The sequence below is a fragment of the Eschrichtius robustus genome, chromosome 16 (genome assembly GCF_028021215.1).
Source record: "Eschrichtius robustus isolate mEscRob2 chromosome 16, mEscRob2.pri, whole genome shotgun sequence".
Classification (NCBI taxonomy): Eukaryota; Metazoa; Chordata; class Mammalia; order Artiodactyla; family Eschrichtiidae; genus Eschrichtius; species Eschrichtius robustus.
Genome location: NC_090839.1, coordinates 15346690 through 15359532, shown reverse-complemented (window position 1 = coordinate 15359532; position 12843 = coordinate 15346690). Strand labels below are relative to the sequence as shown.

At 52.6% G+C, this 12843-nt stretch overlaps 1 protein-coding gene across 1 annotated transcript; it reads left to right on the top strand.

The window, feature by feature from the left end:
- The first annotated feature begins 926 nt into the window (after nucleotides 1-926).
- On the top strand, nucleotides 927-7228 carry LOC137749667 (WAP four-disulfide core domain protein 2). The gene is made up of 4 exons (XM_068523845.1): nucleotides 927-1021; nucleotides 1599-1742; nucleotides 4536-4688; nucleotides 7075-7228. Exons 1-3 carry the CDS (start codon nucleotides 946-948, stop codon nucleotides 4685-4687), a joined length of 372 nt encoding a protein of 123 aa, XP_068379946.1. The 5' UTR covers nucleotides 927-945; the 3' UTR covers nucleotide 4688; nucleotides 7075-7228.
- Nucleotides 7229-12843: the final 5615 nt, after the last annotated feature.

Genomic DNA, 12843 nt, shown 5'->3' with positions numbered 1-12843 from the left:
GGCCGAAGTCTCCTTTAATTACTTTCTCTACACCAACTGTGTGCCCTAGATGTGTCACGAAGAACGTACATTTATGATGGAATGGAAAAAATGAGGGCTTGGAGGGATGGAGACTTGGGATCCAACCTTGTCTCTACAGCTTCTCATGGGACCTTGGGTGGCAGGGTACCCCCTCTGCACATCCAGTCCATCTGTCAGGCACAGCTGATGACAACAATATCCGTCTGTTCACAGGTGTCTGGGAAGATCCGTGACTCCCTGAGACACTGAACACAGAGCTGCACACAGTGAGCCCTGAGACAGTGCTGGTGTGGAAAAGAGAGGGAGGGAGAAACACACAAGAAATGGCTCTAGATGTTAATAGGTGTTTCACCTTCTTTGGCCTCAGTTTCTTGTGTCCAGTCGGTGCATTCATGAATAATTTTTCCTGCAGCTCCTACTATGTGCTCTGTATCCCTACACAGCAGCTCCACCATGAATCTCTAAAGAGCAATCTGCACTCTGACCTGCTGACCCCAAATCCAACCACTTCATCCTCAGGCTCCTTCCTCCCTGTGGGTCCTGCCCTTTCCCCCTCCTTTACCGGCAGCGGGCATTACCGGGAATGGGAACCCCGGAGTCCTGGATCTAGCCTTCGGCCTCCCGCTGCCCTGCCCACGGGCCCCAGGAGGGAGGTGGGGAAGGAGGAGTGGACAAGGGTCCAGCTGCAGCTGGTCGAGCTGCACCGGCCTGGAAGCAGCTTAGGTTCCTGGTTCCCACTGGGGCCAGGGTGACACCTGATCCTGGGGCATTGTGAAATGGCAAGAGGCTGCAGCCGGCCCGCCTGCCTTGTCCGCTGAGCCCTCTACCCGCACGGCTTCGGCCCCGCCCCTACCCCACGCCCCCCGGGCGAGCGGTTAAATCCCCCCTTCCGGGCGGCGCCTCACTCCCGCCCCGGCGAGCACCATGCCTAGCTGCCGCCTCGGTCTGCTCGTCGCCGCCCTCCTCCTTGGCCTGCTGCTGGGCCTCCCCCCGGTCACAGGTGAGTGGGGCGGGGAGAGGCCTGGCGCCCAAAGGGACCGAACCAGGAGCGCCTGGAAGGAGCCCGGCAGAAGCCTAGCCTCTCTGGGGACGGAGAATTGAGGATTCCCGGGGTGGAAGTGGGAAGTCCCATGAAGACTAAAATGCGGGGATCCCTGGTGCCTAAAAGTGGTGACCCTTGGAGCTTTAGATGTGGGGTCCAATGTGCTGGAGGTGGGGAGACACTGAAGGCTGACATATGCGCGGGGGGAGATGGGAAGACTCTTTGCTGACAGTGGAGACTCAGTGGCCAGAGGCGGGGACCCTTTGCCTGGACATGGGAAGCTCCTAGACGCTTAGTTGTGCGGGGGTCCCCTAAGAATTGAGGGCTCAGAGGCCAAGAGTTTGGTCACTCCTGTCGTCCCAGGTATCGGGGACCCCGGCCCTGGAGGTGGGGCTCTCTCGAGGCTGTAGTGGGGTGTGGGGAGCAGGGACTGAGACTCAGAATTCCAGGGAGACTGAGATTTGGGGCCGTCAGACGGGAGGCGGGCATCCTCTGAGAGCGGGACTGAGTCCCCCACTGCCCGTCCGCCTCCCAGGCACAGGAGCAGAGAAATCAGGCGTGTGCCCCGCGCTGGAGGTGGACCTGAATTGCACGCAGGAGTGCCTCTCGGATGGGGAATGCGCGGACAATCTCAAGTGCTGCCGGGCCGGCTGCGCCACCGTCTGCCAGATGCCCAATGGTAACCCCGGGGGACCCACGCGGGGTGGGGCGGGGCGGGGCAGCGGGGGTTGGGAGGAGGAGGGATGACCAGTTCTGTTCCGGGATCTGGGGCGCGACCGACCCAGGGGTCCCCGACCAGGTCGAGGCGGATGGAACCAGATCAGCCCGTGCTCTCCTTCCCGTGGCTCGAGTGAGACCTAGGCGTCGCTGAAGTGCAGCCAGGGGGAAGGGAGGTCCCCCACTCCTAGCCGGATTCAATGCTCTGGGGCATGACGGACTTCCGGGACGCACCGCGGGGGCCGTTGTTCCGGAACATTGTTCTCTGAGATCAGGGGAGCTGGTTCGGATTTTCCTCCTGGCTGGGTTTAGCCGCGGGGCAGCCTAGGGCTGCCCGATGGGCTGGGCCCCAAGGTCTGGGGCGCTTCTCCCTATCAGAGTCCCTACCCTGGGGCCCCCCCAACCCAGGAGGAAGGACTTGGGACGCCTGCTGGCAGGACTCCCCGAATTCCTCTGTCCAGATGGAGACTTTCCAGGTTTAGGAGAGCACCCAGCCCATCTTAAAGATGTGGATGTGAGCTACAAAAGAGAGAAGGGTTCTTGTCCAAGGTCACATTGCCATCTCTGGCTGGGCAGGAGTCATAACACAGGGAGTTCCTTTCTGCCTGAGTGGTTTGAAGAATGTCAGGACCCCTCCCAGAGCACCCCTCCCTCTTCTTCATCTTTAAAACACTCTCTTCCACTCTAAGGATTGAGTGAGAGAGAGAAAGTGTGTGAAACTGGCCTGTCATAAAAAGTACTTGCTGGAGCTCAAGACTGTCCAGCAGGCCATGGGGGCTCCTATCAGAGCAGGAAGCTGTGGAATCCAAGCTTCTCATTTTTCAGAGGGAAAGACTGAGGACTAGAAGAAGGGATATGACTTGGATCCCAAGGTGCTGGGATCACTTGTCTTTATCCAGAAAAAAAACCTCTGTGATGCTCCCACCTTGTGATTTCTCTGAAGTTGCCCACAGGGGCCGGGAAGGTTTGTAATTGGAGATTCAGTCACTCGTGAGCAGGGAGGTGGGAGGTGGAGGGAGGACAGGCCCATCAGGGGGCTTCTGGGTCTAGGGGCCTCTAATCTGGACCAGAGGGAGGAGGACTGGAAGGAGAGGAGGACACTGGGAGAGAAAGGAGGATGGCAGACAGGCAGCTGAGAGAGGGGGATGGAAAAAAGTGGAGTCTCTGCCGTTAGGGGGGGTCTCTGCTGCTCCCTGGTCTCAGATGGACAGACTGAGGCAGGAAGAGGGACAGGACCAGAGGGCCTCCTGAGCTAGAATCCCAGTTGTGCCATCATCTGCTGGTTGTGGGTCCTGAGCAAGTCGCTTTACCTCTCTGAGCCTCTGCTTTCTCGCTGGCAAAATGGGATGAGAATCCCAGATACTGTAGGGTCGACATGAGGCTAAATGAAATCATACATGTGAAATGTCTCAGGAGAGAGTAGACCCTCCACACACAGTGGCTTGTTTTGTGAGTACCCCACTCCCGATGCCCTTCTGTCTGGGGGCAGCTCGGTACTGAGAGCTCCTGCCCTTCTCAAGGGAAAGGGTGTCTTTGTGCCAGGAAGGCAGCCCCTCCTGTCCCCTGCAGCTCATCACCCAGCTCTGTGCCCGTTTGACATTTGGCTGGGCTTGCTCCTGGGGCTTCTGGGTATTGAGCCAGCTCCCTTCTCCTTGACCCTGGAAGTGGAGCACAGGGTGTGTGTGTGTGTGTGTGTGTGTGTGTGTGTGTATGGACATTGGAAGGTTGGGCTCAGGTCTTGGTTTTACTTATGATCAGCAGTGTGCTGTTGGGTGATGCCTTCACATCTCTGGGTCTAATATTCCTCCTCTGTAGTAGGAGCAGGGTAGAAATAACCCCTACAGAAGAGAGAGTTGATGTGGAGGCTTAAAGGAGAAAATGAATTTACACTAAGGGCTTTGTAATCAGCACATCTCTGTGGTGTTATCTGTTTGTGTGTGTGTTAGTGGAAGAATGCTTGTCTGGGTGTGGATGAGTGAGGTTGTATGGGAGCCTTGGTACTAGTTGGTGGTAACTGGGAGTGAATAGATGGGAGTGAGTGAAGAGATTGTGGGTGTGTAACCCCTCACACGTGCACTGCACTTTACAGCTTACAAAGCAGCAGAGTGCATGTTACACAGACCTGAAGCCAGATTCCTGGGTTCAAATCCTGTCTCTACCCTGTATGACCTTAGGCAAATTACTTAACTTCTTGGTACCTCAGTTTCCTCATCTGCAACATGAGGAAATAGTAACAGTTCCTCGCACCCTGTTTTAGGATTATCGTGAGGATTAGATGAGTTAATATACGTCAAATGCTTAGGATAATGCCTGGCACATAGAAGCAGCTAAGTGTTAACTGCTGTCCTTACTCATTATTATTCTTATTACAAGGACTTTGTGCAGGGAGAAGGAATAGATGTCTGTTGCCTCCACTGCTTCCACAGCAGCCCCACGATGTGGGCAGCACAGATCTCATGTGACACCTGAAGACACAGGGCTCTGGGAGATCTCTGGCCCCAGGTCACATAGTTAGGAAAAGGCAGATCTGGGACTCAAACTAGGGCCCTATGATCCCAAACCACTCAGGGAGAGAGCAGAAGGAAGGGAGGTTGCAGGTGATCTCCCAAGGTCCCCTGAGATCCACTCCAGCCCCCAAGATCCACTTAGGCAGGCAGCTCTCTTGTTTGTGAATCCAGGTGGGTGGTCGTGCTGTGGAGACGGGTTCAGCTCCCTGCTTCCCCTCTGCCCACCCCCCACCCCTTTTTCCACCCAGAAAAGAAGGGTTCCTGCCCTCAGGTGGACATCGCCTTCCCCCAGCTCGGCCTCTGCCTGGACCAGTGCCAGGTGGACAGCCAGTGTCCTGGTCTGTTGAAATGCTGCCACAATGGTTGCGGGAAAGTGTCCTGTGTCACACCTGTCTTCTGAGGTAGGTGGCCTGGGGGGAGGGGTGCACTGATGCCCAGATGTGATGACACCTGCAGGCTGAAAAGGAGAACCTGAGCTAACACACTGCTGTTCCCTGCTCTGTCCTTTGATTTACTTTCATCCACTCAGCAGATTCACTGAGCGTCCGTCACGTGCCCAGCGCTGCTCTAGGTGCTGGAGATGCTCCATGTGTGAACAAATCAGACACAAATTTCTCTCTGATGGTTTTATGCGCTAGTGAACGATAAACAAAATAAATATGCAGGTATACTCTGTGAAATGTTAGCAGGAAATAAGTGGCCTGGAGAAAAAGAAAACAGAGTGGTGATAAGGAGCGGGGATGGGGGGCGGCAGGGAGCAGTAGTGCAGTTTTTTCATGGGACCTCCCAGAAGGCAGCATACGAACAGACTTGATGGAAATGATGGAGGGGGCCGCGAGCATATCAGGGAGAATGTTACAGGCCGAGGGGGCAGCAGGTGTAATGCAGTAGCCTCCCTGGTGAGTTTCAGGAAAAGCCAGAAGGCTGGAGCCTGGTGATCAAGGAGAGGGCAATAGAGGAGAGGGCCCGAGAGGTAGGCGGTAAGCGGAGGGACCTGATAGACCGTGTAAGGACTTTGGTCTTGACCCATGGTCTTGACCCAGAGATGTCGGGCCCTTGGGGATGGACACGCTCTGACTTAGATTTGCAAAGATTGCTGAGGGTGCTGTGTGGAGGCCCTATTGGGCAGTGGAAGAAGCAGGGAGACCAGCGAGGAGGATCCTGCAAGAGGCCAGGTGGGAGATGATGGACCAGGTGACATAAGTGGCTGCGTTTGGGACCTATGTGAAGGTGGATGGGACAGTATTTGCTGATGAATTGGGCTGTGAGAAGATTTACTCCTTTTCCCCTAAACACCCACGTTAATAAGTCAGCGGCTGGAGGAGCAGCTGTGTCTGGGGGGGGGGGGGGGGGGCGGGGCGGGTGGTGGCTGGATGGGTTGGGGAAGTAGGAAGCTCTTTGCATAGGCCAGTGCGAAGCAGAAGAATTGATCTGTACTCGCCAAAAAGCTTGGCTTTTCAGGACAGGGCTGGTAGAGATCAGTTAATTTCAGTTCAGTTTCTCAAATGCCCCTTTCAAGTGTGTTGAGCACCTATTCTGTGGCAGGCAGGGCTACATTCAGCCACCTCGAGGGGTTCTGACGCTGGAAGGAAAAGATTGTGGAGCCTCTCTTTCCCCACATATAATTAAAAATAAAACAATATCAAGTCATAAAGCAAGTGTAAGAAAATAAAGAGAAGCAAAACCAAAGAACGTGCATCGTCAGGCCATTGCAGGATCCAGCACTGTACCGCCAGCTCTGTGCCAGGTTCTGGGACGGAAGGTGACCACCGCCCTTCCTCACCAAGCTTGCAGCCCAGTGGCTGAGGCAGACAGATGGACAGACGCCCCCAGTGCCTGTAGTCGTTGTTGCAATGGAGGGAAGGGCTGGGTGTGACGGGGACATAGAAGAGGAAAGCCTCACCCAGGTCAGGGTGGGGAAAGGAGGGACCAGGCTTCCCAGAAGGGACCCTGAGCCAATCCTGAAGGATGAATGAAAGGTCAGTAGTCTGGTGAAGTACAGCAGTGGGGAGGCTGTTTCAGACAGAGGGACCCGGACAAGCAAGAACCTGGAAGGGCCCTTTGGTTGAAATCTCATTGTTGATCGTGCAATACTTTTGATAAGCTCTCAGCCAAGGGACTGGCAGGTCAGTGATGAAACCTATTGCCCAGATGTGAAGACTGAGACCCAGAGAGAGGGGAGGATGTGCCCAAGGCCCCAAGGTTGTTAATTCAGTGCCTGAGAGAGAACCACGGTCTCCCCAGGGACCAGAACTCTCTGCCTCTTGCCTCCATCAGTGTCAGCTGCATGGGCTGGCTTTGCAGTCAGGAAGACCTGGGTTCAGATTTTAGCTCTGACACTTAACTAGCCTTTTTCACCTCCCTGAACTGCAAATATTTTGCTTATAAAATGGGATAAATAAGATCTTTTTGATCAGCTAACCCAGCTTAACCAAAGGAATAGGGGCACGGTGGAACTTCCTAGTGGTGGAAGGATTCTTAGGGACATAAATGACAGTGGCCCCTCAGGAAGGTCACAATGGTCAGTGGGGACCATGGTATACCCAGGTGTGTCCAGGGATGGTCAGAAGCAGAAGAGATGAGTCTAGGACCTTCCGAAAAGTGCAGGCAGAGCCCCAGGGCCTCAAGACGGTGAGGCTTTCCTGGGGGCGGGGGTAGAGAGCTAAGGGGGGGATGTGATGGGGTAGGGGGAGCTTTGGCCCAGAATTTAAGCTGCAGGCACTCTTGTCCAGTATCATGGATACTGTTGTTGACGGTATTATTGTGATTTTCTTCCTCCACCTCCAGCCACCAGCCTGAGGAGTGGGGGAGTGGAAGTGTCTGCCTGGCCCTGTCTGGCTCCAGCCCAGCTGCCCTCCTCCCTTCCTGGCCTCTGTGCTCCCTCCTGAGCGGCCACAGCTGCTTCTTTTACAACCAATAAAGTGACCACTTCCAGCACCAATGGGGCTGTGGCCTCTGTTCTTATTATTCTGGCCCATTCCTCCCGCGACTCTGGGTGGAGGTGGGGGCATGGGGGTACGGGGTGCAACCAGATCATCCAGGCACAAAGTCTGAGATCAGCTCTGACACAATGAACATAAACTCAGGGCTCATCTGTGTGCGCTGGCACTTCCCTGGGTGAATCCGCCCAGCAGCCCTATGCGGTTGTTGGTTATTCTCCCAGGGTTTTGGAGGAGAGAACTGGGGCTCAGAGAGATGCTGGAATCCTTCCAAAGTCACTGGGATTCGTTGCTGGGGGTTCTGACAACAGCAGCAGCACGTACTGTGTGCCAGACACAGGGCTGGGAGATTCGCTTGTGAGATCTTCTGGATCCCCAAAACAACCTTCAAATTAGTTGATGACAGTCCTGTGTTACAGACTGGGACTCCACCAAATTACTTGCTTGGGGCCACACAGAAAGAAGGTGGCAAAGCCAGGGTCCTTCGTTGTAGCTGCTTTTTAAAAATCAAACCATTATTTTGTATAAATAATATTCACATGGATCAAAATTCAAAAGGTAAAAAAAGAGTACGCAGTGAAACATGCGTACTCACCCTTGACCCTCACCCTTGACCCTCTTCCTGCACCTGCAGCCACTCAGTTTTTTCTACAGAGGAAACGAATGCCATCAGTTTCTTGTGTCTTCTTCGCAAGATAGAGCTCCAGCTCACTCCCTCTATCCTTTCTTCTCTCTGTATCCCCTCTCTTTATTCCCCCCTTCTCTCCCTTCTTTCTATGCCTACTTTTTCTCTCCCTCTCCTCACCGCCCCTCTTCCTCTCTATTCCTCTTCTCTCTATCATCTATCTCCATCTCTCCAGGGACATGTAGATATAAAATTCTCATCTAGCCCACCTTTTTACATAATTGTAGTACACTATACACATTGTGTTGTACTTGGCTTTTTTCACTTCATGTATCTTGAAGATCACTCACAGCATAAAAGTTTCTTCATTCATTTCTCTGGCTGTATAGTATTCCATTGTTTGGATGTACGAAGTTTATTTAACCACACTTACACTGGTGACTATTTAGGTTGCTTTCAACCTTTTACAGGCTTAGATTTGAACCTGAGTCATCTGATGACACCAGAGTCCCATGCCGGTTCTACTGCAGTGATTTTTCACGTTAATCCCTGAGGTGGGGAGGGGATGCCTAGCCTTTGGGGTGAGGAGGAGGTAAAGCAAAGAAGTAATGGCAGAGACTCTGGCCCCCCAGGACATGGTTTATGCCCTTCCCTGCTCCTCCACCCACCGTGGAATGTGAGAGGTCAAGGCAGATTGAGTGGGATTGTGTGGAGACAGAAAGCTGGGTGGCTTGGTGTTTGGCCAGCCTTATCTTTCTCATCCTCCTGGTGGTCTCTGCCCCAGGCCATGAGCCAGCAAAGAACCTGGCTGTCCACCCATCCCCCTGGGGGTACGTGGGAACGAGTCTCCCGCATGAGAATGGGGGTGCTCGCTGCACAAGGCTCCCTTTGGAGGTAGGTGGGTGGCAGGATCGCTTTTCTCCTAGCTCTCCCTTTTCCAATCTCTCCCTGTCCAGGCTCCAGTCTCCCCAACCCTTCTAAGCAAAAACAAAGTGATAGGCTGGGTAGAGTCGTTAGGGACTAAATGTGTGGGTACCACCCCTTCCACTTTCTCCTTGCTTTCCCCAGCTCTGCCTTCTGAAAGAGAGCCCTGGGCAGGGCCTTGCCTAACTCAGGGATGGCACAGGTATGCCTTTGTATGCGTGCCACTATTTCTTCCATCAGCACCATGCTGCAAAACGCTCTCCTCCTTTCCAGGAGCCTGTGTGCAGACAGCATCTTGATGGGCTATGTGTTCTGTAGCCAGACCGCAGCCATGCTAGTTTGGGCTAGAAGGACGGCTCCCAGGGCCAGAAACTTGGTAAACTGCTGCCTCTCCGGAGCTCAGGGCAGGGTCTCTTCCTGCGCTTACTTTCTCCCATCTCCAGCAACACGCTGCCTCACTGTTGCCTCTAAACCCCATCTCCAGTCCAGAGGGCTGTGTACGGTAAAACCCCGTAGAAACAAACATCTGTTCTTCAGCAAAGTGCAGGTTGGTGATTGGAGGCATAATAGGAAGTTACACATGAGGGAGCCGGAGCTTGAAAAATGAAGTTCTAAAGCCAGACCAGTAGAGGACAGCCCTGCCCGAGGAACAGCGTAAGCAGAGGCATTCCTCATTCAGGAAACCTTTTTTGAGCACTTACCATGTGTTCTGTTCTAGGTGGTGGGGATTTGACATCAAGGAGGGAGGTGTGTGCGTATGTGTGTGCGCGTGCATGTGTAGGGTGGGGGAAATAGTCACTAAATGAATGAACCAACACAGGTTTAACGTGTCAGGTGATAGAAAGATTATGGCGAACTATAAAGTTGGGTAAGAGGACTAGTGTGTCCAGGGGATGGGATAAGAGGTAGAGGGTTGTTGCTTTGCAGAGGTTATTCAGGGAAGGTCTTTCCTAACGTGTCATTCAAGTCATGAGCTGAGTGAAGAAGGACATGAGCCACACGGAATCCATGGGAAGAGCTGTCCAGACCAAGGAAACTTCTAGGGCTAAGGACCTGAGGTCAGAGTGCTTGAGGATCATGGCTGGAGTGCTGAGGGGTCAGGAGCACGAAGGGAGATGCAGTCAGAGAAGTAGTGCGGGCACAGATCATGGGGGGCCCTGTGGTCACTACAAGGACTTTGCCTTTTATTCTGAGGAATTTAGGAGCCATAGGAGGGGTGTGAGCAGAGCGATGATGTCATCTGACTTATGTTTGGAAAAGATCCTTCTGGCGGTTATATTAAGAATAGACTCTGGGAGCAACGTGGAGCAGGGAGAGGAGTTACGCTACCCAACAGGACATAGGAGAAATGACTTTTTTTTGCCTCTTCATCTAGTAATAGACCCCCAAACTGCCAGCCCTAATGCCCCGGGAGCTAGGGCTGCACCAGCTATGATGGCTCCTGTGACTGCTGTGTGGTTCCATTTGTCCTGTCCATTGATGCAGCTTCCAAAAACTAACTCGTGAAATAATCATACTGCAAACACAACAAATACTCCCCTTCTTCCCCCATGATCACGTTTACCCAGTTGATCATTCTACTACAAGTTCATGGCAAAACTGTGAGGGTGAGGAAAACAGAGTGATGGCTGACAACTCGTTAGCTCTCCATTCAGTGCTGCAATCTGTTGGTGAGGGTCTGGTTTGTTTAGCCCTTAAAGATGGTACTTGGTGGGAGCTGCAGCGCCCCCCTGAGCCACAGAACAGCATAGCATTAGTAGGCCCTGCCCGCAGAGCATAGAGGTCCTAGACCCAGAAGTCTCTGCATACCCCCCACGGCTGGGATATCAACCCCAAAGAAGCCCAGGGCCCAGCCAAACCGGGTTTATTGGGGTGAGTTCATTACATAAAAAGATGGGACCCTCTAGAGCTACTGAAACCCCATTATTTGCAGCCCTCACATCTTGGACAGCCCTCTGGGGATTTTTCACCAGATGAACGATCCAAAGTCTGTGGTTTATTATGGGCTAGGGTTAGGCTTAGGATTATGGTTAGACTCTTGGCACTACCAGGGGAATAGACAATGGAAGGCAGCCGCCCTTTGCGATCAGTCTGAAAACAACAACCCCACACTGATGGAAGGTTGGTACCTCACTCCACAGGCGGAGCTCCAAGTGGCCTGGATGGTGCCCACAGGACCCCCTCTAACCAACCTCCAGGTAGCAATATACACAGACTCTGGGGCAGATGCCTGGGCGGGCTGAGTGATTTGGAGCATAGAATTTTCTAGATTGGCTCACTCATGATCTCTGTTGTAGGGCCAGAGACTCTGGTTTGAAATAGCATTAACCTCTCAACATATTAATGTACAAGCTAGACATGTTCATGCTTATCACAAGGACAGTTTTCCATCGGTCTCAGCTGGTTCAGCTGTGGTACACTTGTAAGGTTTCCCTGTTATTTGTTTTCCATTTGCCTATGGTTTCATGGGACACCGTATCCCACTCTCCTAGTAGCTCTGATGTGGTTGCAGTGATTTCTCCTTGACTTTTTCCTTTTTTATGCTTGATTTATTCTTTCAACTTTTAATTTTGACATGACTTCAGACTTAAAGAAAAGTTGTAAGAATAGTGCCAAGATTTCCTGCATACTCTTTACCCACATTCATCAAATGCTTACATTTTACCACATTTACTTTCATCTTTCTTTCTCTCTCTCTCTCCACACACACACACCATATATTATGTTTTTCTAAAGCATGTGAAAGTGTGTTGCAGACATCCTAGGTACTTCAGTGAAGTTCCTGAAATAAAGGCATTCTCTTAAATAACCACAGTACAATAATCAAATTCAGTAAATTAACATTGACACTGTGCTATTATCTAATCCACAGACAGGACCGGCTACCTAATTTATGGGGCACAGGGCTAAATGAAAATGTGGGTGCCATGTGGCTGCCATGGCCTTCCCTGAAATGCCATAGGGAGTGCACACGTAATGAAACTGAGAAGGACCCTGTAGGGGCTCTTGGGCATGGAAGCCTCTCTGTTTCCCCCGTTCCTTGTTTGTAGGGGACAGACTCCAGCCTCCATGACCTTCCCTGAGACCCAAAGGGCAGGTTCAAACAGTTGCTAATCAGGGAAGGGAGGGGATGCAGAGACAAGGGAGGAGCAGCCAAGAAACAGTAGCACAGGTCTTCCCTGGTGGCGCAGTGGTTAAGAATCTGCCTGCCAATGCAGGGGACACGGGTTCGAGCCCTGGTTCGGGAAGATCCCACATGCCTCGGAGCAGCTAAACCCATGTGCCACAATTACTGAGCCTGCGCTCTAGAGACCGTGAGGCACAACTACTGAGCCCGAGTGCCACAACTACTGATGCCCGCTCGCCTAGAGCCCGTGCTCCGCAACGAAGAGTAGCCCCCGCTCACCGCAACTAGAGAAAGCCCGCGCACAGCAACGAAGACCCAACGCAGCCAAGAATAAATAAATAAATAAATAGATAGATAGATAGATAGATAATTAAAACAAAAAACAAAAAACAAAACCCTGCAAAATAGTGGTTGGCCAAAAAGTTCGTTCAGGTTTTCTGACCTCGGGCACAATAACCCGAACGAACTTTTTGGCCAACCCAATAAATCCTGGGTCCCTCCTTTCCTCCACGGTGTAATTTCTACGAAACTACTCAGCAGGTACTTGTGGAGTATTTACTTTGTACACATCACTTTCCTTGGCTCGATGTAGAAATGTGTAAGGCAAGATCCCAACTTTCAAGAGCCCACAAAATATGACCATGAAAAGGTAGAAGCAGGCCCATACGGAGATGTTAGGGGATTTTATGGGATGGAGAGGTAAGCTAAGGCTGGGCTGCTCAGCAGAGCTGAACTTTAATGATTGCAAACTGATTAAGAACATGGGTCCTAGGGGCTTCCCTGGTGGCGCAGTGGTTGAGAATCCGCCTGCCAATGCAGGGGACGCGGGTTCGAGCCCTGGTCTGGGAAGATCCCACATGCCGCGGAGCGACGGGGCCCGTGAGCCACAACTACTGAGCCTGCGCATCTGGAGCCTGTGCTCCGCAACGAGAGGCCGCGAT